This window comes from Manihot esculenta, chromosome 2 (assembly GCF_001659605.2).
Source record: "Manihot esculenta cultivar AM560-2 chromosome 2, M.esculenta_v8, whole genome shotgun sequence".
Classification (NCBI taxonomy): Eukaryota; Viridiplantae; Streptophyta; class Magnoliopsida; order Malpighiales; family Euphorbiaceae; genus Manihot; species Manihot esculenta.
Window position 1 is genome coordinate 10734539 of NC_035162.2, and position 25274 is coordinate 10759812.

Genomic DNA, 25274 nt, shown 5'->3' on the forward strand with positions numbered 1-25274 from the left:
ATATAGTTTAGTTAGACTCTTCAACTTGTATATATTTGAATCATTAAGATTTAAAAACTCATCTTGATAAATTTACGAGCTAATTTGTAGATATATTTATTTAACTAAAATTATTTTAATTTTAAACTTATTAGTTTTAAAATAAAACTCATTATATATGTAAATAAATTAAACTACTCGTAAATTATTCGAGACTAAATTCGATAAAAACTCGACTCAGCTCAATAGAAATTCAACTTATCTAAACTCGTTTGCTAAACGAATTAAATTTGAGTTTTTTAATACTCGATTTGAGTTCAAAATTAGTAAAACTTGAATTCGATTCAAACTCAAAAAAAATTTAACAAACCAATTTGAACCTTTTAAAATTCGGTTCGGTTTATACAAACACAAGACATTTGTTTTATGTTAGATATTACTATTTATATATATATAATATTTAGAATGAGACAAGCAAAACTTCAGTTACAAATTGATATAAAATCCGAGTGATATGAAATTGAATGAAAAATTGACACTTTCTCATATATATCGTAGAAATGACTTGTAAAGTTAAATATAAAACTATATTTCATAGATTTTAAAATGGTATCTTGTTTTAGGACCTAGATTTGAGCGACAACCAATTTCAAATCAGATTTGAATCTAATAAGAATATATATAGCTAATATTAAATTCATTAAAATCGGGCCAAACTAAATGTATATGTGTAGTTACCTTATATGGAGATTTTGTCAAACTGGTTGATACCCATTGGATAAGCAAACTTAAATATTTGTTAGATAAGCGTTTTATAATATGATATTTATATAGCAAATTTAATTTGATGGTAAATGTATCTGATGAAATCTGAAATGTCTCATATTCTACGCTCTCAATTTCGAATCCCACGTAATTTAATATTATTATAACTAATAAAATTAAACTAAATTTGTATAAATTAATACTAAATTATAATATAATCTCCAAAATTTTATTTAAATAATAAAATAATTCTTAAATATATATTTTTATTAATCTCATTATTTATTTTTTATTCTCACTTTTATTTAATATCATAAATATTAATGAAATTTTAAAATATAAAAAAATAAAACTTTAAAATTTAAAATATATAATATTTCATTTTATTTAAAATATTGTTAATAAAAAGTAAAATTTTTAAAATATAAAAAATATATACATAATTTATAATATCAAGTATAAATATTCAGTATAATTTATATGTGATATTTTATATAATAGAAATTTATTTGTAATAGAAATTTATTTTTAATAAAAATTTATTTAATATAATATATTTAATATTACAGAAAATAAATATAAAATTATTCAATTTTAATATAAAATTTAAATTAAAAAATTATACAATTTATTAATAATATAAAACTTTAAGGATTATATTATAATTTATCATTAATTTTTTTCAAATTCAATTTAATTATGTTAAATATAATTATATCAAATTGAAAAAAAAATTGTTTTACCATCTAAAATTTAACATATTATATATAAATGTGAATTATTCTAAATATTTAGATTTTTTTCATCTAATATCTCTTTATAATAAAAAGTATAGTTATAAATCTTATAAACTGCCCTTATGAGATGGTTAAGGAAGAAACTTAATTGGCAAAAAAACCTATAACTTTGGAGGCTGTCTGCCTTTAGGGAAAAAAAAAAAAGTAAATAAAAAATAAAGTTAAATACTGGTAAGTTTTTGCCAAAAATAAGCTACTCATGACGAGAAGAAAACTTTTTTTCCTAACCTTCATGGGATTTTGAAGATTAACCTTTTCATTTATTTATTATTGTTTAGAATATGCTTATCATTTGATTTATCTAATAGAAGAATAAATTTTTTTTATCTATTTTTAATTATATAAAATGTGCGTATCACTTAATTTATCTAAGATATGATAGAAAAATAAACTTTTTTGTACATTTATTATTATTTAGAGTATGCATATCACCTGATTTATCTAAAATCTGATCCGGCGTAAAAACATAAAACAAAAAGTTATATTAAAAAATTTTGTTTGCTCAATTATTAACATACGTGTATCACTTTATTCGCAAGATTTTAAAACAATAGAAATTAATCTTTTATATCTATTTATTATTATTTAACATACGTGTATCACGTGTTTTAATTATGTAAAATATGTTCAGTTATACGATACAAGACAAATGGACAGGTAAAAGTTAATTCCCTTTACTCGGTTATAAAGTTAGGTATTTAAAAAATATCTACTTAAGTGTTATTTTTATAACTATATTTATTACTCAAATTAAATGTTTATAATTATAACTAATATTAGTTTAATATTGTGTTAGTATTATAAATTATAATAACATTAATTAAAAAATAATTTTATTTTAAAAATAATTATAGATATAATATATAACTTTTTTTCTTTTGATAGAGAGGACATAACTTCTGGTTCTGGAATGCTGGATGATTGAGTGATTCTTCCTCTCATTCATGACAAGCCAATTTCCCCCTTTTTTAAAAAAAAAAGAAAAAAATTCAGTGAAATCATTTTTATAAAAATACAGATACATGATGAGCTAAAGCACTAAGCCCAGCGTCCAACTGCAAGATTATCAAAACAAAAGGATAAAGCCCATTAGGGCTTGTTCAATAACCACACCTTAAAATCACAATTCTTATTGTCTTGCTTTCATTACTCTCCATTTGAAATTTTTAAAAATAAAAAAAAAAACATTCACGATAATTTAATTATTTTTTTAATTTAATAATTTTAATTTTAGTTAAAATTAAACGTGATTTCATTAAGAATTTATTTAATTTTTTTTTATAGCAAAAGAAAGGAGAGTGATAGAAATGTTTTTTTTTTTTCTAGTAGTTATATTTATTACTACCATAATTAAAATGACTATTTATTTTCTAGTAATTATTATTTATAAAATTAAAGTAATTACTGTATAAAACGCACATACAAGCTGAAGATTTCAATTACATTATACTTAATCTTTTATTTTTTTCTAATTATTATGTTTGAAGTATTAAAAACTTAGTTAATTTATAATTCAATTTAATTGGATTTTACGAACTAAACTTTCACTGCTATGGTGAACAGAGAAACTTAAATTTTTTGCAAGAAAAAATTAAAAAAATATTTTTAGGTAATCATTTATGATTTTATTGATTAATAAAAAAAATAATTAAATTGGACTATTGGAAAATTATTGATTTCATATGGGGATTTGAAGACACCCTCTTACTATTGTGAGGAAACAAATTTATATTGAAGCCAAAAAAACTATAGGTAAATTATAGTATCAAAAATTAAAATTTATTATTATTATTGATGTAATGAGATCTAATAAGAAATAAGCTCAAAGTGTATTTTGCTTCCTTTATTTTTCCTTTTATTTAAAAAACTTAGTTTATTTAATTGAATTTTTATATATTCAATTCTACAAATGTTAGAGTGATCTCCCACAAATCTAAGGGGCAAGTGATTTTATTATTTCACTAGAAAACAACATAAGAAATTTCCTAAATGAAATGCTTGGGAAGGCAAAGCAAAGCAAAGCCAACTCTTACCCAAGAACAACTGCTCTGATAACGCAACACAGCTACAATCAAAATGTGAATGAAACCAATTAGAAGAAGAAATGACACTGATCAACCAAGGAAGACGGTTAAAATAACACTACAAGAGAAACCCAGAAGTTTTGGTTAATTAAATTAAACTCCATGCAGATCCTGCAACAGCAGCAGCATTTTGATAAAGTTAGAAGAAAGCTCTGCTTCCATAGAACACCCTGGATCCTTCTTTCTTCTGCTTCTTCTCCAGCTCTAATTTATTGCTATGGCTTTGGCTTTGGATCAAATCGCCACGATCTTCACTTTCAGGCTTGTCAAGATCCATAGGGAGCTTCATCTTGGCTAAAGATTCAGTGAACTGCTGCATACTCCTCATGTACATGTCTACTATTTGTTGCTGCATTGCAGATTGCTCATTTTCAAGATTGATGTTCCCTAATGGAGATGAAAATACTTGTCCAATTCCTTCATATTCCTTGCTGTTTTTCTCTTCTCTCACTTTACTTCCTTTCTTCGAGGTAGGAGTATCAGGGCAAGTACTCGAGCCATGATGAGTCTCAGTGGTGATCGAAACGTTGAGGGAGTTTGACGAATGAGTGCGTAGGCGACCCTTTTTGTCAATGGATTCGATGGAGTTTCGATCATCGCTTAAGCTAGTGGCGGTGGAGCTCAAGAAACCTGAATTTTGTATGCTGTCAATGGGAGAAGTGAAACCTCCTTGATTTTCCTCGGAGGAATTTATTTTCATCTCATAGTCGTCAACGGGAAGATGAGAAGAGGCACCAAGATGAAGAAACGAGCCAGGCCTGGAACCCAATCCATCATAATACTCAGACACCATTTGCTGATTCTCAGCGACAACATTGATGTCAGGAAACTCTACCCTCGTATACTCAAAAGGATCAACAATTTCTTCTGATGTTTTTCTGTCAAGCAACACAACTTCAGCTGAGATAGAAGAATTAGCAGCTGCAGAGGGATTCAAAGGCAAAGATGTGTTCAGAGAAAGAGTCAACTGGACAGTTCCAGCAGGAGAATGAAAGAAATCTGTAGAGGAGAGGCTATAATCTCGAGTCACTTTTCCTTTGCCTGCGACCTGTGAAATGGGTACCAGAGCAAATCCTAGAAGCTGATCCTCCATGTAGTTTCTTGCTCTACTAAGCATCCAAATCTCACACTTGAGAACTGCATCAAGCTGGGCGACTTTGATCGCCAGTTTTTCATTGAATTCTGGGTTTTTGCCACCTCCATTGATAATTCTAGTTGAGTGGATCTCATCTGGGTTGTAAGTAAGAGAGAATTTTGCATAGACATCTTGATTATCATAGATACATATGTTGTGAATATTCCTTGCATGGTGAACATATATTTCAAGAATCCCCGACTCTTCAGGATCACCTTCAGCATCACCCAATGTGTTGGAATTTGGATCATACGGGAACCCAGAAGCCTGATTGAAGGAATCCATCGATATGGAATAAAACTTTTCAGGATGAGGAATCCTGTATGGTTTAAATTTGGCAAGAAAAGCTCTTAGAGTGAGAGAACAGGGGAAAAAATAAAACAGAGATGGCACAGAAGAAACTGATAAACAACGACGCCCTGAAAGATCATATTTCTGCCCGTATTCCCCTTTTGGACAGGGATGAACTCTTCTAGAAACTCTGGAGGATCAATGCCAGAAACTGAAGGCAAAATTTAAAAACAGAAAGACTGGTTTAGAAGGAAAGAGAAGAGAACAATACAGAGTTGTTAAACAGTAGATTGATTACTTGCAAAGAATGGAAGCTTTTCCCTCTGGTTTAAATATCCTTTTGGGATGACATCAATCATTAATTCAAGGAAAAGGGTCGATAAAAAACAGGAGGAGAGAGAGAGAGAGAGAGAGAGACTTATAGTGGAATTGAGGAGCTTGCTTTGTGCAAGTTGAAGAGGTGGGTGAAGGTAGTAGGTGAGAATGAAGAGAGAAGATGAAGAAGAGGAAGATGATGGTTGGGTTGTTTTCACACGGACGCTTATTTTTATGAAAAATTACCTTTTCATTACTATCATAACTAACATATTTATTTTTTTATTTTTAGGATTCGACATTTCAATTCTAAAAATTTAATTCTATTAAAATTAATAATTCTTCGTAAAAATTATTATTAGTGCATAAAAAAAATCAAATTATCATTTTTATTTTTATATCTATTTTCTGTCTTTTTATTGTTTAGAATCCATTCATAATCAAAATCAATAACTAAAATTTCAACTTTAATGTCTAAAATAAAAATTTTAATAAATTCAAAATTTAAATCTAATAAATCTGATAACCGCTGAGTCTCTTCCCTCCCAGGCCGAGTCAGGACCCATGATAGCGAAGGTCGGCCCAGAGCTCGGAGCACAAGGAAAGTCGCCCACAGCAATGGACCGGACTTGAAGACATCAGCCGACCACCTTCAAGGCCAGAACCTGCTGTGTTGAAGCCAGTCCCGTGATGGGACCCAAGGATGGGGAACAGGCCCGATCTTTTCGCAGCCCTTCTTGCACGCGCTCTGAGGGAAATTAAATGGCCGCCTGACATGAGTAGGGGGAACTGACACCATTGTACGTACGGAGCTAAATGATAGAGACAGACGTCCCTATAGCAGAAAGGCCGTTAGACGTCATTGGTTAGAAAAAGAAAAAGAATAAAGGGAGAGGAGCACCCTCCTCTCAAGCCAAGCTTACCCAACTATTGTAAACCCTATTCTCTGTATCTCAGAACATCAATTGGCGCCGTCTGTGGGGACTGAAAGAGATCTTTCCGTCACCGGAGTTCCTCTCTCAATACACCCACTGAGATCCACAATGGCAAACCACAACGACAATCACACTACCAACACCCTAAATGACTTGGGCTCTACCCCAGAAGGATAGCAGTTCTCTTTCTCTAGCCCTACCACACCCATTAATCAACCCCCCATGCTTCCTAATCCCTCGCCGAGCTCGGCAGGGAACATATCTGGAGCCACCATGTCTAACCAAGACCTTCAGACCATGGCCCTCCAGTTACAAAACACTGCCCAATGGCTGGGGCAACTAATGCAACAGAGGGGCCTCAATACCCCATTGAATGTACCACCCGTCGCTGAGGGATTCAAACTCATGAACCTCAACCAACTTTCAACCACCCAGCTCCCCAACAAAGCAGCAAAGGAATGGAGGAGAGAAGTAGAGAAGCCGGCGGGGAAGCAGAACCGGTGGCCAAAGCTCATGGAAGAAAGGTGAGAGAGCTAATAGAAAATGATGAGGTGGAGAGCTACTCCACAGGAACGGTCAGAAGAACAGGGAGTGAGGAATGGAAGGAAGGATACCGTCTGGAGAAAAGGTCCAGGCAAGAGGAAGAAGACGTAGACCAGAAGTTACAAAGAATGAAGGAATAATTATTGGCAGAGCTGGGAGCGAAGGACCATAACCAGGCTCTCTTGCCCACGTTGTCACCTTTCTTGGGATGGATTCAGCAAGAAACCATTCCTAAAAAATTCATGATGCCACCGATGGCGGCGTACGATGGGGCAGGAAACCCGAGGGAACACATCCTCAGCTACAAAACTTTTATGGAGTTGCAGACCTTATCGGATGCCTTGATGTGCAAGCTATTCCCTACTATGCTTACAGGCGCAGCAAGAGCTTGGTTTAATAGTCTGGAGGCAGGGAGTATTAGAAGTTTTGGTGACCTAGCTAGCACCTTTATCAGCAGGTTCATCGCGGGAGTACCGGCCGATAGGAAAACTAGTTATCTGAAAACTGTCAAGCAAAGGAGGAACGAGTCCCTGCGAGAATATGTCGCGCGTTTTAATACGGAGGCCCTACAGATTCCCGAGCTGGATGAAAACAGGGCTGTAGAGGAGATGCAGAAGGGGACCACCTCCCCAGAATTTTTTGGCTCCTTGTGCAGAAAGCCGCTGACTTCATTGGCAGAGTTGATAAAGAGAGCAGAAAAATACATAAGGCAGGATGACGCCTTGACCACTAGTAGGTTTGCAAGGGAGACAGCAGACAAGGGAAAGGCCTTGGAAGAAAGGAGGTTGGATAAATATGAGAGAAGGCAAAGCAGGGGGCACGAGGCTTGATATTCTTATTTTAGCCAATCCAATCTGTAGGGAGTAGAGACCATCACTATATCGGATCCCAGAGGCAATAACACCTCTCAACGCGTCCAGAGCCGAGGTGCTTGTGGCTATGCAAGACAAAGAATTCCTCCAATAGCCCAAGCCCTTAAGAGCGGAAGAGAGCGAAAGCGAGCCGAAGAGATCCTGACAAATATTGTCAATTTCACCGCACCCATGGTCACGACACCAATGATTGCTACCAGCTAATTAACGAGATTGAAAGGCTGATAAAAAGGGGGCATCTATGAAACTTTGTAAAGAAACCGGAAGGAGAAAGACCTTAGCAAAACCCCACAGTGGAGAGGCCTCAAAGGCTGGGGGCAGGTCCTGTTAACGACGGCTCCAGCGGGACCATTAACATGATCGTGGGGGGTACAGGAGGTCGGATGAGCAGGAGAGGGAGAAAGAGGGGCCGAGATGGGGAAGGCAGTAGCAACGAAGTCATGCAAGTAGAACAACATTCTCCAATAGTCATTTCTTTCTCTCAAGAAGATGCCCACGGCATTCAAATGCCTCATGATAATGCCCTCGTTATTGAAGCTGTTGTTCACAACTTCCGCGTTCGAAAGATCTTGGTAGATGACGGAAGCAAAGTAAACTTACTGCCTTACAGGGTCTTCCAGCAGATTGATATACCAGAGGAACAGATGGTGCGAGATCAAGCCCCGGTGAAAGGGATTGGAGGGGCCCCGGTACCTGTGGAAGGAAAAGTGAAGTTGGCCCTGACCCCAGGAGAGGCGCCCTCAACCCGGACCCACTATGCAGTATTCTTAGTGGTGAAGCTCCCTCTAAGCTACAACGCAATACTGGGAAGGCTCGTGCTGTATGATTTTGAGGTAGTAACCAGCATCAGGTATCTAACCATGAAGTTCCCAACAGAAGCGAGGGTAGGAGTAGTACGGGGACGCCAGGAAAAAGCCAGGGCAGTGTACATGGCCACTGTAGCGGATCCAAGCTTGGCAGAAGGGAAGTTCGACTCAGAAGTGATGGAAGTCCGAGATGAGAAAAGAGAGGCCAGAACGGAACCAGTAGGAGAACTGGAAACCTTCCCCTTGGCAGAGACAGAAACAGACAAGGTCTTCAGTTTCAATGCCGGTCTAAGCAAAGAGCAGAAAACCGAAGCAATGGCCCTGATCCGAGCTCACGCCTCAAGCTTCGCTTGGAAGCCATCCGACATGCCATGGATAGACCCCAAGGTGATGACGCACAAATTGAACGTGTCTCCCGAGGCCAAACCGGTGAAGCAAAAGAAGAGAGTAATAGGGAGAGAAAAGCAGCAAGCCACCAGGGAGGAGGTACAAAAGCTGGAAGAGGCCGAATTCATCAGAGAAGTAATGTACCCACAATGGTTAGCCAATCCTGTACTAGTAAAAAAAGCCAATGGCAAGTATCAGATGTGTATAGATTTTACTGACCTGAACTAGGCATGCCCCAAAGACTGTTACCCCCTCCCTGATATTAATAAAATGGTCGATTCTATGGCCGATTTTGATTACATGTCGTCTCTAGATCCAATGTCTGGTTACCACCAAATTCCAATGGACAGGTCAGATGAGGAAAAGACCTCGTTCATAACAGAAGATGGGACTTACTGTTACAAGGACATGCCTTTTGGGCTGAAGAATGCTGGGGCGACGTACCAGAGGCTGATGAATAAAATTTTTAAAGGCCAAATTGGTAGGAATGTCGAAGTATATGTCGACGATATGGTGGTAAAGAGTCCGACCTTTCAACAACACTTGATAAACCTGAAGGAAGTATTCGGAGTACTAGAACAATACAGAATGAGGCTGAACCCAGCAAAATGCGCTTTCTTCATCAGGGGTCAAAAATTCTTGGGTTACATGGTCAGTGGAAAAGGTATTGAGCCTAATCCGAAAAAAGTATAAGCCATATTGAAGATGTCTGAACCGACCTGTGTAAGGGATGTTCAAAGACTCACCGGAAGGGTAGTGGCGCTTAACCGTTTTATGGCAAGATCGGCAGAAATGTGCCTACCATTCTTCAAGAAGTTGAGAAAAGTTCCAAATTTCGAATGGACTGAGGATTGTCAAAAAGCTTTTAAGGAGCTCAAAATCTACCTCAGTTTACCGCATGTACTCAATAGCCCACTGGAAGGGGAAGAACTTCTTATCTACTTATCAGCCTCAAAACAAGCCATCAGCGCCGTACTGGTGAGAGTAGAAGGAAGAGAGCAGAAGCCAGTATTTTACGTCAGCAAAGTACTCAAAGATGCCGAGGTAAGATACTTGAATATTGAAAAAATAGCATATGCTTTGTTATTGGCAGTCAGAAAATTCAGGGTATACCTAGAGAGCCATCAAGGAATAGTGATGATGGACCAACCCCTCAAAAAATCCTCCACAGACCAGAAACGTCAGGTCGGATGCTTGCATGGTCCATCGAGATTAGCCCTTACTGCCTAGAGTACCGACCTCGAACCACCATCAAAGCTCAAGCCTGTAACGACCCGAAAATCCGGACCGTTACCGGCGCTAGGATCCAGATCGGCATAAGGCCGCCGGGAACCGTAGTAAGCCTGACATAAATCCTGTAAACCTGTAAATCCCATACATGATCAACAAAACTCATAAACCTGTAAACATTTTCATATAACAACCAAGCTCAACCTGTACATAAACATAAACATATCATAAACCTCCACTGGAGCCCTCATAAAATGCTCCAATGGGGTAACTCATCATACATAAGCTTGGTTGAAACATAACCTCATATCATAAAGACCATGTACATACAAGTGGGATTAACAATCTGTATTGGTCAAGCACAACTCTATCCTCAATATTCAAATTACATAACATAACTTAAAACACTTTTACATTACATCATATACAATCTTCATGTCCACAGTCTAACTATTACATAACATCACTTCATACTCTGGCTAACCTCCTGGTCTACCCTGTACCTGCACATCTGGGGTTAAGGGAGAGGGGTGAGCTATAAAGCCCAGTGAGCAGAATAGAGAAAACATATATTAAATAGTTCATGCTTCCATGAAATGCAACATATCACAAACATATCACATAAGGATGGTATTGTCACCTATAGTCCTCAACATAGTCCAGTCGTGCCAGGGGCGTAGAATGGGCCTCACTGGTCTTTCTCTTACATACATAACATAACATAACATTCCAATATGCCAGGGGCGTAGAATGGGCCTCACTGGTCTTTCTCTTAACATAGTCCAGGGGCGTAGAATGGGCCTCACTGGCAATCCATACCGTATCATCATCATCATATCATACCATAGGAGGACTAGAGGATCATCCAATAGCCAATCCGCATCCACATCATATTATGCAATGCAACATATTCGTGAATACTAATGCAAACAACCTAAGATATCACATGGCATATATGATGCATGAACATGCTCCAAAAAGTTATATTTCATTTATTTAAAAACTTAAGGTTCATTCCACTCACCTCTTGGCTGAAGCTCTACAGACTCTGAAGCAGCTATCTCACTGCTGAGGTCCTCGGTTCCTCGGGTCCGAACCTACACGGGTGGACTCCAATGAGGGACCAATCATACATAAACATGACTCTAAAATACTCCCCCAAAACCCCCTAAAACATCAGTAAAATATCACATAGAAATATGCATGAATTGGCTGAACAGGGCACTTTCGGCGGCACCTTCGGCGGCCGAAAGTCCTGGACAGATCCGAAAGTCGGGCACTTTCGGCGGCACCTTCGGCGGCCGAAAGTCCCAGACAGAGACGAAAGTCTCTTTTCGGGGGCAACTTCGGCAGCCGAATGCTGCCTCCACAAAAGAGGGTTCGGCGGCCGAAAGTCACTTCGGCGGCCGAACCTGAGCTTCTCCCGAAGGGCAGAAACTCAGCTCCTCTATGCACATTTTGCCTCCCAAGCTCAAATCATGTAAAAACTAGTTCTAAAACATGCATACCTCACATACATTACACCTAGGGGTCTCAAGCTATCATATACCCCATCTACAACACTTCCAACAACACATAAACAAGCTACATTGTTCATCAAAGCATCAAAACCCATAAACTCAACATATAACCTAACATGCATTTCTACCCATAGATCTTGCATAAAACTTACTTAAAACACATAAGGAGCTTAAGATCGGCTCTTACCTCTTGAAGATCGAGAGGGAGACGACCTAAACTTGGAGATCCACGAAAATGAGCTCCTGAGTTCCCAAAGCTCCAAAACTTGTTTCAAAAGCTTAAATCTTCAAAACCAAGGGAAAACAAGTGAAAATCTTGAAAGATTTAGAGGAAGAACATCAAAAATGGGTGAGGGACGGCGGAAAGCTCACCTTGGCCGAAAATGGGGAAAAAGCTCGCCCGTTTTCGGCTAAGGGACCCTTTTATAGTGGCTGGCCAGACCACGTTCGGGGGCCGAATGTGCCTCCGCATCCATGCAAATGTTCGGCGGCCGAACTTGACTTTCGGCGGCCGAACCTGGACTTCCCTCACTCATGCTTTCGGGGGCCTAACGTGCCTCCAAAACGCATGCATGTTCGGCGGCCGAACTTGACTTTCGGCGGCCGAACCTGGGTTTTCCTCCAAGGACTTTTCTTGTAAAAACTCATTCAATTTCATACTTAAAACCATTAAAACATGAAAACATTTTATAAAACATATTCTTACCCTTCTAGAGATTTCCGACGTTCGAGATCCCACCGGACGGTAGGGATTCCAATACCGGAGTCTAGCCGGGTATTACATTCTCCCCCCCTTAAGAACATTCGTCCCCGAATGTTCCTCAACTAGTACATGCATAGCAATCAACATAACATACATACATAAACACATAAAGATCTAACCTTAAAAGAGATGGGGATATTGCTGGAGCATGGACTCCCGTGTCTCCCAAGTACATTCTTCCATATTGTGGTGGTTCCAAAGGACTTTCACCATTAGGATTTCCTTGTTTCTTAGCTTTCTGATCTGGGTGTCTAGGATCCGTACTGGCTGCTCAACATAGGTGAGATCCTCTTGGATCTCCACATCAGGCTCATTAAGAACCTTGCCCGGATCTGACACGAACTTTCTTAACATGGAAACATGGAAAACCGGATGGATTCTCGCCATAGTAGCAGGTAAGTCCAGCTTGTACGACACATTCCCAATCTTTTGCAAGATTTCAAAGGGTCCAATGTACCGTGGGGCCAGCTTACCTTTCTTCCCAAAGCGAACCACTCCTTTCATTGGAGACACCTTAAGCAATACCAGATCCCCCTCCTGAAACTCTAACTGTCTCCTGCGGACGTCTGCATAACTCTTCTGTCTGCTTGCAGCAGTCTTGATTCTCTCCCTGATGATGGGTACCACCCTGCTGGTGATCTCAACTAACTCAGGCCCTGCTAAAGCCTTCTCTCCAACTTCCTCCCAGCAAACAGGGGACCTGCACTTCCTTCCATACAAAGCTTCATATGGAGCCATCCCGATGCTAGCATGATGGCTGTTATTGTAGGCAAACTCCACCAAAGGTAGATGCTGCCTCCAAGAACCGCCAAAGTCCAGCACACACATTCTGAGCATATCCTCTATGGTCTGGATGGTCCTTTCTGACTGTCCGTCCGTCTGTGGATGGAAGGCAGTACTGAAATCCAACCTGGTACCCATGGCATCCTGCAGACTCCGCCAAAACCTGGAGGTGAACTGGGGCCCTCTATCTGACACTATTGAAACAGGAACCCCATGCAGTCTGACTATCTCATCTACATATACCTGCGCCAACTTGTCCACAGAATAGCCACTCCTGACAGGGATGAAGTGAGCAGATTTGGTGAGTCTGTCCACAATTACCCATATGGAGTCCAATCTGTTGGACGTCGCCGGTAACCCCACTACGAAGTCCATAGCTATATTCTCCCATTTCCACTCTGGAATAGGTAGTGGGTTAAGCATTCCAGCCGGCTTCTGATGTTCCAGCTTCACCCTCTGACATACTTCGCAGGCGGACACAAACTGTGCCACTTCTTTCTTCATCGCTGGCCACCAATAAACCTTCTTCAAATCCTGATACATCTTGGTGGCTCCGGGGTGAATGCTGTATCTTGCACTATGAGCCTCTCTCATAATGTCTCCCTTTAGCCCTATGTCATCTGGTACACATAATCTGTTCCCATAGCGGAGGATCCCCTTGTTGTCGAATCTGAACTCGCTGTCTTTGCCCGACTGAACAGTCCTGGCAATCTTTACTAACTCCGGGTCCTCATGCTGTTTCTGAGCCACCTGCTCCAAAAACACGGGTGTCACTCTCATCTGTGCAATCAAAGCACCTGTACCAGACAACTCTAACTGTAGACCTTCATTCATGAGCTTGTAAAATTCCTTCACCACTGGTCTCCTCTCTGCCGTGATGTGGGATAGACTGCCTAGTGACTTCCGACTTAGGGCATCTGCCACGACATTCGCCTTACCCGGATGATACTGAATCTTGCAATCATAGTCACTCAGCAGCTCTACCCATCTCCTCTGTCTCAGGTTCAAATCCCTCTGACTCAAGATGTACTGCAGGCTTTTATGATCTGTGAAGATCTCACATTTAACCCCATAGAGGTAGTGCCTCCACATCTTGAGTGCAAAGATTACTGCTGCCATCTCAAGGTCATGTGTGGGGTAATTCAACTCATGCTTCTTTAGTTGCCTAGAAGCATAAGCGATCACCCTCTCATTCTGCATAAGCACACAACCCAGTCCCACACGGGACGCATCACAAAAGACTGTAAAGTCCTCATCACTGGATGGCAGAGCTAAAACTGGTGCTGAAGTCAACCTCTTCTTAAGCTCTTCAAAACTCTCCTCGCACTGGTCGGTCCACAGAAACTTCTGATTCTTCCTGGTCAATCTGGTTAGAGGAGCTGCTATCTTTGAGAAGTCCTGAACGAACCTCCTGTAGTAACCTGCCAAACCCAAGAAACTCCTGATCTCTGTTACTGAAGTGGGTCTAGGCCAGTTAGCCACAGTTTCTGTCTTCTTGGGGTCCACCTCAATCCCATTCTCTGACACTACATGCCCCAAGAACGAAATGCTCCTTAGCCAGAACTCACACTTGGAGAACTTGGCATACAAGCCATGTTCCCTCAAGGTCTGTAGAACCATCCTCAGATGATGGGCATGCTCCTCTGCATTCCTGGAATACACCAAGATATCGTCTATGAAGACAATAACGAAGTGATCCAGGTACTGGCTAAACACTCTGTTCATGAGGTCCATGAATGCTGCAGGGGCGTTAGTTAACCCGAACGGCATCACAAGGAACTCAAAATGCCCATATCTGGTCCTGAAAGCTGTCTTCGGTACGTCCTCTTCCCTTATCCTCAGCTGATGGTACCCTGATCTCAGATCTATTTTGGAGAAACAACCCGCTCCTGCTAGCTGGTCGAATAGATCATCGATCCTTGGCAATGGGTACTTATTCTTAGTAGTGACTTTGTTCAACTGTCTGTAGTCGATACAAAGTCTAAGGGATCCATCCTTCTTCTTTACAAAAAGTACTGGAGCACCCCAAGGTGAGGTACTCGGTCGGATGAAGCCCTTGTCTACTAGATCTTGCAACTGTTCTTTCAACTCTTTCAACTCAGCTGGGGCCATCCTGTAGGGAGGGATAGAGATCGGTCTCGTTCCAGGCATTAACTCTATCTCGAACTCTATCTCCCTAGCAGGTGGTAAACTTGGAAGCTCGTCTGGGAACACGTCTAAGAACTCTCTGACCACTGGCACTGAGGCGGGCTCTCTAACCTGACTGTCTAGCTCTCTCACGTGAGCTAGAAAACCCTGACAACCCCTCCTGAGCAGCCTACGAGCCTGTAGGGCCGATATCATACCTCTAGGTGTACCCCTTTTGTCTCCTCTGAAGACGACTTCTGACCCATCCTGACATCTGAACTTAACTACCTTGTCCCTGCAGTCCAAGGTAGCACCATGGGTAGATAACCAGTCCATCCCTAGAATGACGTCAAAATCAGTCAACTCTAGAACCACAAGGTCGGCGGACATGCATCTTCCCTCCACAAAAACTGGACTACATTGGCAGACTGACTCTGCCACTGACGGGTCACACTTGGGTCCACTGACCCAGAGGGGACACTCTAACTCAGAGACCATCAACCCTAACCTCAGCACGGCTCTCGGAGCGATGAAAGAATGAGATGCACCAGGGTCCATCAATGCATACACATCAGAACAACCAATGATGAGATTACCTGCCACCACGGTGTTGGATGTGTTCGCCTCTTGCTGTGTCATTGTGAAGATCCTCGCTGGAGCTGACGGACCTTCACCTCTGAAACCCGCTGAAGAAGAGGCTGCTCCTCTCCCTCTACCTCTGCCACTGGCTTGAGTTGGTGCTGGAGCTACTGGCTGAGCTACACTGCCTGAACCTGTCTGCTGGGACTGTGCCATAACAGCTGCTCTAGGACAATCCCGAGCCATATGTCCCTCTTGCCCACATCTGAAGCAGGCTCTGGACCCATAGAGGCACACTCCCCTGTGTGGCTTACCACACTTCACACATGCTACATTGTCTGCACCTGAGCTCGAGCCACCTCCAAATCCCAGACCTGACTTGATCTTACTCCAGAACTTGTTCTTCTTCTGCTTCTTGGTGGTACTGCTCCACCTCTTACTGCCTGAACCTAAGGAAGAAGGATCCACGTTTCCCCTACCTGGGGTTTTGGAACCGGAAGGCTGTGCCACTGACTGCTTGACTTTTCCCTCGATGATAGCACTAGCCTCCATTCTCCTAGCCATATCGACTATGGTGTGAAAACTCTCTCTATCTGCTGACTGTACCAAGGAGGAATACCTGGGATGGAGCTTCATGATATACCTCCTCGACTTCTTCTGGTCTGTGCTAAGGTCTTGCCCTGCAAATGGCAGCAACTCCATAAACCTGTCGGTATATTCGTCTACACTCATGTCATCAGTCTGCCTCAACTGCTCGAATTCTATTATCTTCAATTCCCTTGAACTATCAGGGAAAGCCCATCCTGCAAACTCATTTGCGAAATCCTCCCATGGAAGACTGTCCACCCTCGGTTTGATGTAGTTCTTGAACCACTCACGGGCCTTCTTGCATTTTAGGGTGAACCCAGCCATCTGAATGGCTCTACTGTCATCCGCCCCTATCTCGTCTGTTATCATTTTGACCCTTTCCAGATACATAAATGGGTCATCACCATTATCATATTGAGGAGCACCCAGCTTCATGTAGTCGGTCATCTTGACCTTGCTCCCTCTGGATGAGCTAGGGTTAGGAGGTTGAGTAACTGGGGCTGCTGGTTCTGTAGGTGGTGGAGGAGGTGCAACATTTTCTGTGGTAGGGTTTTCTGGATTTGGGTGATAGGGTGGTGGTGGATACATAGGATACTGTGGGTATGGTGGGTAGTATGGTGGGTATGGCATCTGTGTGGGGTAAGGGCTAAAACTAGGGTAATCCGACGTGCCTCCTATCGAATACCCGGGATTCTGTGAGAAATGTGGGTAGTGGGGTGGCTGAACAAATCCCGAGGCCTGAGTGCCTCCTTGGGATTCTCCCATACCTTCCTCTGACATATTGACTCCCAAACTGCCATCCCTCCTCTGTTCTACGTCCATATCATCCCCCATATCCTCTGACGCTCCTCCCTGAACTGTCCCTCTGACTGATCTGCTCCTACTCAGATCCAGAGACCTTCTAGGGTCTCTCATTGCTCGGTCCCTGTTGGACCTGCTAGACATTGCCCTAGGCAATGCTGGAGGACGGGCGCTCATGCCCTCATCCTCAGGTGGCACTCCAGTCAATCTTGCAGATCGACGAGTTCCTCTCATCTTGTCTTCTGAAAAACCACACATCGCACAAACATCAGCATCATATGGTTCATGTGGGTACACATGAACCCTCATCATAAACATCACATAGCATAGCATATCATTTATGCACATGCATATAATCATGGCATATCACATCATCATGTAAGACAGGACTCCACATCCTATCCTAGTGGACATGACCTTTCCTATTGTGCTTGACCTTCTATGACAGCTATGAGCCCGACACTCTAGGTCCGATCATATGAACCTAGGGCTCTGATACCATTCTGTAACGATCCGAAAATCCGGACCGTTACCGGCGCTAGGATCCAGATCGGTATAAGGCCGCCGGGAACCGTAGCAAGCCTGACATAAATCCTGTAAACCTGTAAATCCCATACATGATCAACAAAACTCATAAACCTGTAAACATTTTCATATAACAACCAAGCTCAACCTGTACATAAACATAAACATATCATAAACCTCCACTGGAGCCCTCATAAAATGCTCCAATGGGGTAACTCATCATACATAAGCTTGGTTGAAACATAACCTCATATCATAAAGACCATGTACATACAAGTGGGATTAACAATCTGTATTGGTCAAGCACAACTCTATCCTCAATATTCAAATTACATAACATAACTTAAAACACTTTTACATTACATCATATACAATCTTCATGTCCACAATCTAACTATTACATAACATCACTTCATACTCTGGCTAACCTCCTGGTCTACCCTGTACCTGCACATCTGGGGTTAAGGGAGAGGGGTGAGCTATAAAGCCCAGTGAGCAGAATAGAGAAAACATATATTAAATAGTTCATGCTTCCATGAAATGCAACATATCACAAACATATCACATAAGGATGGTATTGTCACCTATAGTCCTCAACATAGTCCAGTCGTGCCAGGGGCGTAGAATGGGCCTCACTGGTCTTTCTCTTACATACATAACATAACATAACATTCCAATATGCCAGGGGCGTAGAATGGGCCTCACTGGTCTTTCTCTTAACATAGTCCAGGGGCGTAGAATGGGCCTCACTGGCAATCCATACCGTATCATCATCATCATATCATACCATAGGAGGACTAGAGGATCATCCAATAGCCAATCCGCATCCACATCATATTATGCAATGCAACATATTCGTGAATACTAATGCAAACAACCTAAGATATCACATGGCATATATGATGCATGAACATGCTCCAAAAAGTTATATTTCATTTATTTAAAAACTTAAGGTTCATTCCACTCACCTCTTGGCTGAAGCTCTACAGACTCTGAAGCAGCTATCTCACTGCTGAGGTCCTCGGTTCCTCGGGTCCGAACCTACACGGGTGGACTCCAATGAGGGACCAATCATACATAAACATGACTCTAAAATACTCCCCAAAAACCCCCTAAAACATCAGTAAAATATCACATAGAAATATGCATGAATTGGCTGAACAGGGCACTTTCGGCGGCACCTTCGGCGGCCGAAAGTCCTGGACAGATCCGAAAGTCGGGCACTTTCGGCGGCACCTTCGGCGGCCGAAAGTCCCAGACAGAGACGAAAGTCTCTTTTCGGGGGCAACTTCGGCAGCCGAATGCTGCCTCCACAAAAGAGGGTTCGGCGGCCGAAAGTCACTTCGGCGGCCGAACCTGAGCTTCTCCCGAAGGGCAGAAACTCAGCTCCTCTATGCACATTTTGCCTCCCAAGCTCAAATCATGTAAAAACTAGTTCTAAAACATGCATACCTCACATACATTACACCTAGGGGTCTCAAGCTATCATATACCCCATCTACAACACTTCCAACAACACATAAACAAGCTACATTGTTCATCAAAGCATCAAAACCCATAAACTCAACATATAACCTAACATGCATTTCTACCCATAGATCTTGCATAAAACTTACTTAAAACACATAAGGAGCTTAAGATCGGCTCTTACCTCTTGAAGATCGAGAGGGAGACGACCTAAACTTGGAGATCCACGAAAATGAGCTCCTGAGTTCCCAAAGCTCCAAAACTTGTTTCAAAAGCTTAAATCTTCAAAACCAAGGGAAAACAAGTGAAAATCTTGAAAGATTTAGAGGAAGAACATCAAAAATGGGTGAGGGACGGCGGAAAGCTCACCTTGGCCGAAAATGGGGAAAAAGCTCGCCCGTTTTCGGCTAAGGGACCCTTTTATAGTGGCTGGCCAGACCACGTTCGGGGGCCGAATGTGCCTCCGCATCCATGCAAATGTTCGGCGGCCGAACTTGACTTTCGGCGGCCGAACCTGGACTTCCCTCACTCATGCTTTCGGGGGCCTAACGTGCCTCCAAAACGCATGCATGTTCGGCGGCCGAACTTGACTTTTGGCGGCCGAACCTGGGTTTTCCTCCAAGGACTTTTCTTGTAAAAACTCATTCAATTTCATACTTAAAACCATTAAAACATGAAAACATTTTATAAAACATGTTCTTACCCTTCTAGAGATTTCCGACGTTCGAGATCCCACCGGACGGTAGGGATTCCAATACCGGAGTCTAGCCGGGTATTACAAAGCCCTCGCTGACTTCATAGCAAAATGTTCTTTCAACGAAGAACAAGCAGAACTTAATAAGATACCCTCAGGAGCAATAGAAGGAGAAAGGGGAAGGCAATCCTCACAAGAGTTCAGCTGGAAGTTGTATGTGGATGGAGCATCCAGCTCCGGGGGCAGCGGCGCGAGAATAGTGCTGATAGGACCTAAAGGGTTCAAGGTTTGTTACGCCCTATGCTTAGAGTTCAGTGCTTCCAAAAATATAGCAGAATACGAGGCCCTAATAAATGAGATGTTGATTGCAATGGAAATAGGGGTGACCGACCTCGAAATAAATACCGACTCCCAGTTAGTGATCAACCAGATAACAGGGGCATATCAAGTAAGAGACCTTGCCATGCAAAACTACTTGGCGAAGGTAAAGGCCATAGAGGCTGAGCTCGACAGTCAAGGGATCATGGTAAGGTACCAAAGAATACCCCGAGAAGAAAATGAAGAGGCAGACCTGCTCAGTCGATTGTCCAAGGAAGAACTGGAGCAACTCCCAAATGAGGTATACATAGAGCACATCAGCACTCCTGTCTTCGATAAAGCAGACTCCGTGATGGAGATCGAAGAAGGACAGAACTGGATGACCCCATACCTAGAATATTTAGAGAGGGGAAAACTCCCTGAGGACAAAGCCGAGGCAAGAAAAATTACAGACCGGGCAGCCAACTACCAAGTAGTAAGAGGAACCTTGTACAGGAGGGGGAAGTCTTGCCCATGGCTCCGATGTGTGGGCCCGGAAGAAGCAACAAGGGTGATGAAAGAAATACATCAAGGAATCTGTGGAGCCCATGAGGGAGCAGGAACGTTGGCAAACAAAATCTTCAAGCAGGGATACTACTGGCCCACTGTCAAACGGGAGGCTGGGGAGTTCGTTGGGAGATGTGACGTATGCCAAAGATTTGCCAATGCCCTTAATATTCCAGCCATACCCCAATCCAGCATATCCAGCCCGTGGCCGTTCTCACAGTGGGGCATACACATCCTGGGACCTTTTCCCAAGACCACGGGCCAGAAAAAATTTATAGTAGTAGCTGTGGAATATTTCTCAAAGTGGCCCGAAGCTGAGGCTATTCCCACTATCACAGCAAGGAAAATGGTAGATTTCATCTGGAGCAACATCATCTGCAGATTTGGGATACCCAGGGTACTTATATCAGACAATGGCAAGCAGTTCGACGGCAGAACCTTTAAGGAGTTCACTAGAAATATGGGCATCTGGCACAAGTTCTCCTCGGTAGCCCATCCTCAAACCAATGGCCAGACGGAGGTTACGAATCGAGCTATCCTCCGAGGATTGAAGAAGCGACTGGATGGAGCAAAGAAAAATTGGGCAGACGAGTTCAACAGTATCCTATGGGCACTCAGAACTACACCCAAAACGCCAACCAGAGAAACACCATTTGCGCTTGCGTTCGGCACCGAAGCTGTAGTTTCCATCGAGCTACAAGTCCCTACGCATCGAGTTCAGTTCAATAGCGAGGACACCAATGACGATAAGCTGAAATGCAATCTGGACGCCTTAGCAGAAGTTAGAGAAGGAGCCCAAGTTCGCACTGCTGCATACCAACAAAAGGCAGCGCGCTAATACAATCAAAAAGTCAGGGCAAGGAGCCTAAAAGTAGGAGACCTGGCGCTGAGAAATTTGGAAGCTACGGGGAAGAGAGCTGCAGTAGGAAAGCTTGCACCGACTTGGGAGGGCCCTTTCAGAATAATCAAAATGGTCAAGCCAGGTGTATATCGAATTGAAGACATGCAAGGAAACCCTAAACCTCATGCTTGGAATATCCAACATTTGAAAAGTTACTTTCCTTAGAGTCCTACCAAATGTAATGAGAACAGTTGTACTTCGAAAAAATGCGAATAAAACAAATATCATTATCAAAATTGTGTTGTTTGCCATGACTTGTCCTACGCTCCTTAAAAAGGAAAGAAGACAGGCACAAAAGAGAAGCCCTTAGTGAGGTAGGTGACTGGTCTCAAAAAATGAATCATCTAGAGGGGGCAGATGAGATCAGATCCCCAGCAAGCCCAAACAACCAAGAAGAAGCGAATCAGATCTACAAAGAGCTGAACACCGAGCTAAGCAATACAAAACAGAGCTCAGAAAAGTCAAACGAAAAACAAGCCAAAATAAAGGCCATAAACTTCTCCCCACCTAAAAAGACAGGAGCGAAGAAAAAATACAAGCGTACGGACAAGACTACAGCCTCAATTTTACTCAACGCAAAAATAATGACAGAAGTCCGACCTCAAATGTAAATTTTAAACAATTAGAAAAGCAAAAGCTCGAAGCCGAGCTCATAAGCTCCCAAAGGGACGAGCTCACAAACAAGGCAAAACTCAATAAAATAGAGAATCAAACAAACCATGCAGGCAAGGGCCCACATAGGGAGGCCCACAAAAGAAAAACAGTCAACAAAGGTAAACAAGGCCAAAGAGACGAACTCCCAGCTCGAATCAAAGTCTAGTACATAGAAAACTAATAAGAAGACAACTGAGCATAAAAGACACCAGTAATCCGAGCTCCCTGACTCGAGGGGCACGAGGTCAGAAGCCCCACTGGCGCTTTTCCTTTTTCTAAAGAGGGAAGTGCAGGGGCAGCTGGTCGAGTAAACGAGCTCTCTTTGAGGCCGGAGCAGCGGGAAGGATCTCCACAGGCAGAGCTCACTTACCAATAGCCTTAGCATGAAGAGCAGCAGGAATAGACTTGGACTCGGCTCCGTCTTTAAAGGCGCCCTTGTCCACAGGGACGACCTCGACCCCAGCCTCCAGGACGCCCTCACTTGCCAAGACAACTTCACCTCTGCCCTCAAAAGCCCCTCCCTCGGCAAAAATGACCTCAGTACTACTCCGAGGGACAACACCAGCAGCTAGGACGTCCTCGAGGGTCTCACTAGCAGCACCCTCAGAAGTGGAGACGACCTCGGTCCGCATAGGCTGTACGTCCTCGGCTGACTCCTCAATTACGGGCTCCTTAGAAGCTGGAATTGAGCCCGGCCTGGATTTAGAGGCCACGGGAGGTCGGGGAGAAGAATTGGACCGGCCACGGCCAGAAGACCTAGGAATCCCAGAGCGGGAACCCTTGGAGCTTGGCCTAGGGGCACGGGAAGAAACCGAGGCAGGATGCATGGATCGGCCCACCGACCTGGGCGAGATGAGCTCAGCAACTTCCCAAGTCGTATCACTGAAAGCGTCTAGAGCAGCTCTCATGCTCTCCCGAGACAGGACAAAGTTCTTGGGAGGCTTGATTTTATCCATGAGGAATCTGGAAGCTGCAAACAAACAAAAACCAAAAACATATAAGATAGACACTCAATCAAAATTAAAAGGAAGGATAAGGTCATAACTGAGCAAAAAATACCCGCGTCCCTGCAGTCTTGAAGACTGGATACAAACATACACTTCTCGACATCATACTTCTTTTCAACAGAAGTCAGTCTAAGATAGCCGATCTACTCAAAAAGGGTTAGCTGAGGGAGATCGTTGCAGCCCGGAGGCACTTCTCTCCAGGGAGGTCCACTTGCCAGGACAACCCAGGGCCTCCTTTTAGCTCCACCACGGCGAACCCCTCAGCCCAGCCTTTGATGGAGTCCTCATGACTCGAGAATATTGATAACCCTCTTTAGGGGGCAAAGTAGTAAAAACCCTGGACAGCCCGGACCAGACGGAAAAAGGTAGAAAATAGGCAAGCCGTAGGGGTGAAACCCCAACTCAAGCCGATGGACTCAAAAGAACACATAAACAGAATGGAGTTGGGGACCAACATCCTGGGAGTTATTCCGAAGTACCGGAAGACCTCGATGAAGAAAGGGGAAAAGGGAAAAATCAAGCCGTACTCGGGCTGTTTGACAAAGAAAATCAAACTGCGGTCTTTTTGAGGGTCAATTAAACTAGAAGGAGGAGGATCGGGAAGAACGATCCTCTCGTTCCGGAGAGGCGCTCGTATGCGGAAGAGAGGGGTATCCAGATACTCTCGAGAGAAGAGACCCGAGAGGATAGAAGTGGTAACCTTAGACTCTAGGTTTATGATATCAGGGAGCTTAGAATCATCCATGACAGTGGGAAGAACGTACCTTGGGAAGGATTTCAGCGGAGAGACAGGGAGAACGAAGCACACAGAAGGCAGGAGAAGAGCAGAGGTTCTCTGAAGATTTTGAGAGAATTCGAATTTTGAAATCAATAAGTCGCAGAAGAGATGTTTTGATGGGAGTGTCCTCGGGCCACGCGGTCATAATAAGTCCTCGGGGTTTACCCCCTCATCAATCATGTAATAACTGCTGAGGAGGTAAAGGGGCAATTGATAACCGCTGGGTCTCTTCCCCTCCCAGGCCGAGTCAAGGCCCATGATAGCGAAGGTCGGCCTAGAGCCTGGAGCACCTCAAGGAAAGTCTGCCCACAGTAATGGACTAGACCTGAAGACGTCAGCCGACCTGGGCTACCTTCGAGGCCAGAACCTGCTGTGTTGAGCCAGCCCCGTGATGGGACCCAAGGATGGGGAGCAGGCCCGGTCTTTTTGCAACCCTTCTTGCACGCACTCTAGGGAGAATTAAATGGTCGCCTGACATGAGTAGGGGGAACTGACACCACTGTACGTACAGAGCTGAATGATAGAAACAGACGTCTCTATAGCAGAAAAGTCATTAGACGTCATTGGTTAGAAAAAGAAAAAGAATAAAAGGAGAGGAGCACCCTCCTCTCAGGCCAAACTTACCCAACTATTATAAACCCTATTTTCTGTATCTCAAAACATCAATTGGCGCCGTCTGTAGGGACCGAAGGAGATCTTTCCGTCACCGGAGTTCCTCTCTCAATACACCCACTGAGATCCACAATGGCAAACCACAACGACAATCACACTACCAACACCCTCAATGATAATGAAGATTATCTAAAAATTATTGAGAATGAATTTTATTTAGAGATTTGAATAGGGATGAAAAAGATTTGAAATTTTAGATGATAGAAATAAACTTTATAATGGATAAAGATATTTTAAAATTGTATTTTAATTTTCTTTATTGGACTTAAATCATTCACCTAATAAAATTATTAAATGGAATAAATTTTGACAGAATTAAATTTTAGAGAGTTGAATGGTGGAATTCTAAATTATACTATATATTTTATAAATGAAAAAAAAATTTATATATTTATGGAGGTATACACTATAA

The 25274-nt window shown here is 42.5% G+C and overlaps 3 protein-coding genes across 3 annotated transcripts; 2 read left to right on the forward strand and 1 right to left on the reverse strand.

Annotated features, from left to right (window-relative positions):
* Positions 1–3475: 3475 nt before the first annotated feature.
* On the reverse strand, positions 3476–5604 carry LOC110608647. Its single transcript, XM_021747923.2, has one exon. It carries the CDS (start codon positions 5043–5045, stop codon positions 3765–3767), a length of 1281 nt encoding a protein of 426 aa, XP_021603615.1. The 5' UTR covers positions 5046–5604; the 3' UTR covers positions 3476–3764.
* A 1494-nt stretch (positions 5605–7098) lies between these two features.
* LOC110608809 lies at positions 7099–7674 on the forward strand. Its single transcript, XM_021748102.1, has one exon. It carries the CDS (start codon positions 7099–7101, stop codon positions 7672–7674), a length of 576 nt encoding a protein of 191 aa, XP_021603794.1.
* A 398-nt stretch (positions 7675–8072) lies between these two features.
* LOC122723055 lies at positions 8073–21688 on the forward strand. Its single transcript, XM_043953794.1, has 5 exons — positions 8073–9008; positions 9395–9573; positions 9638–9953; positions 10007–10094; positions 20115–21688. Exons 1-5 carry the CDS (start codon positions 8073–8075, stop codon positions 21686–21688), a joined length of 3093 nt encoding a protein of 1030 aa, XP_043809729.1.
* The last annotated feature ends 3586 nt before the right edge of the window (positions 21689–25274 follow it).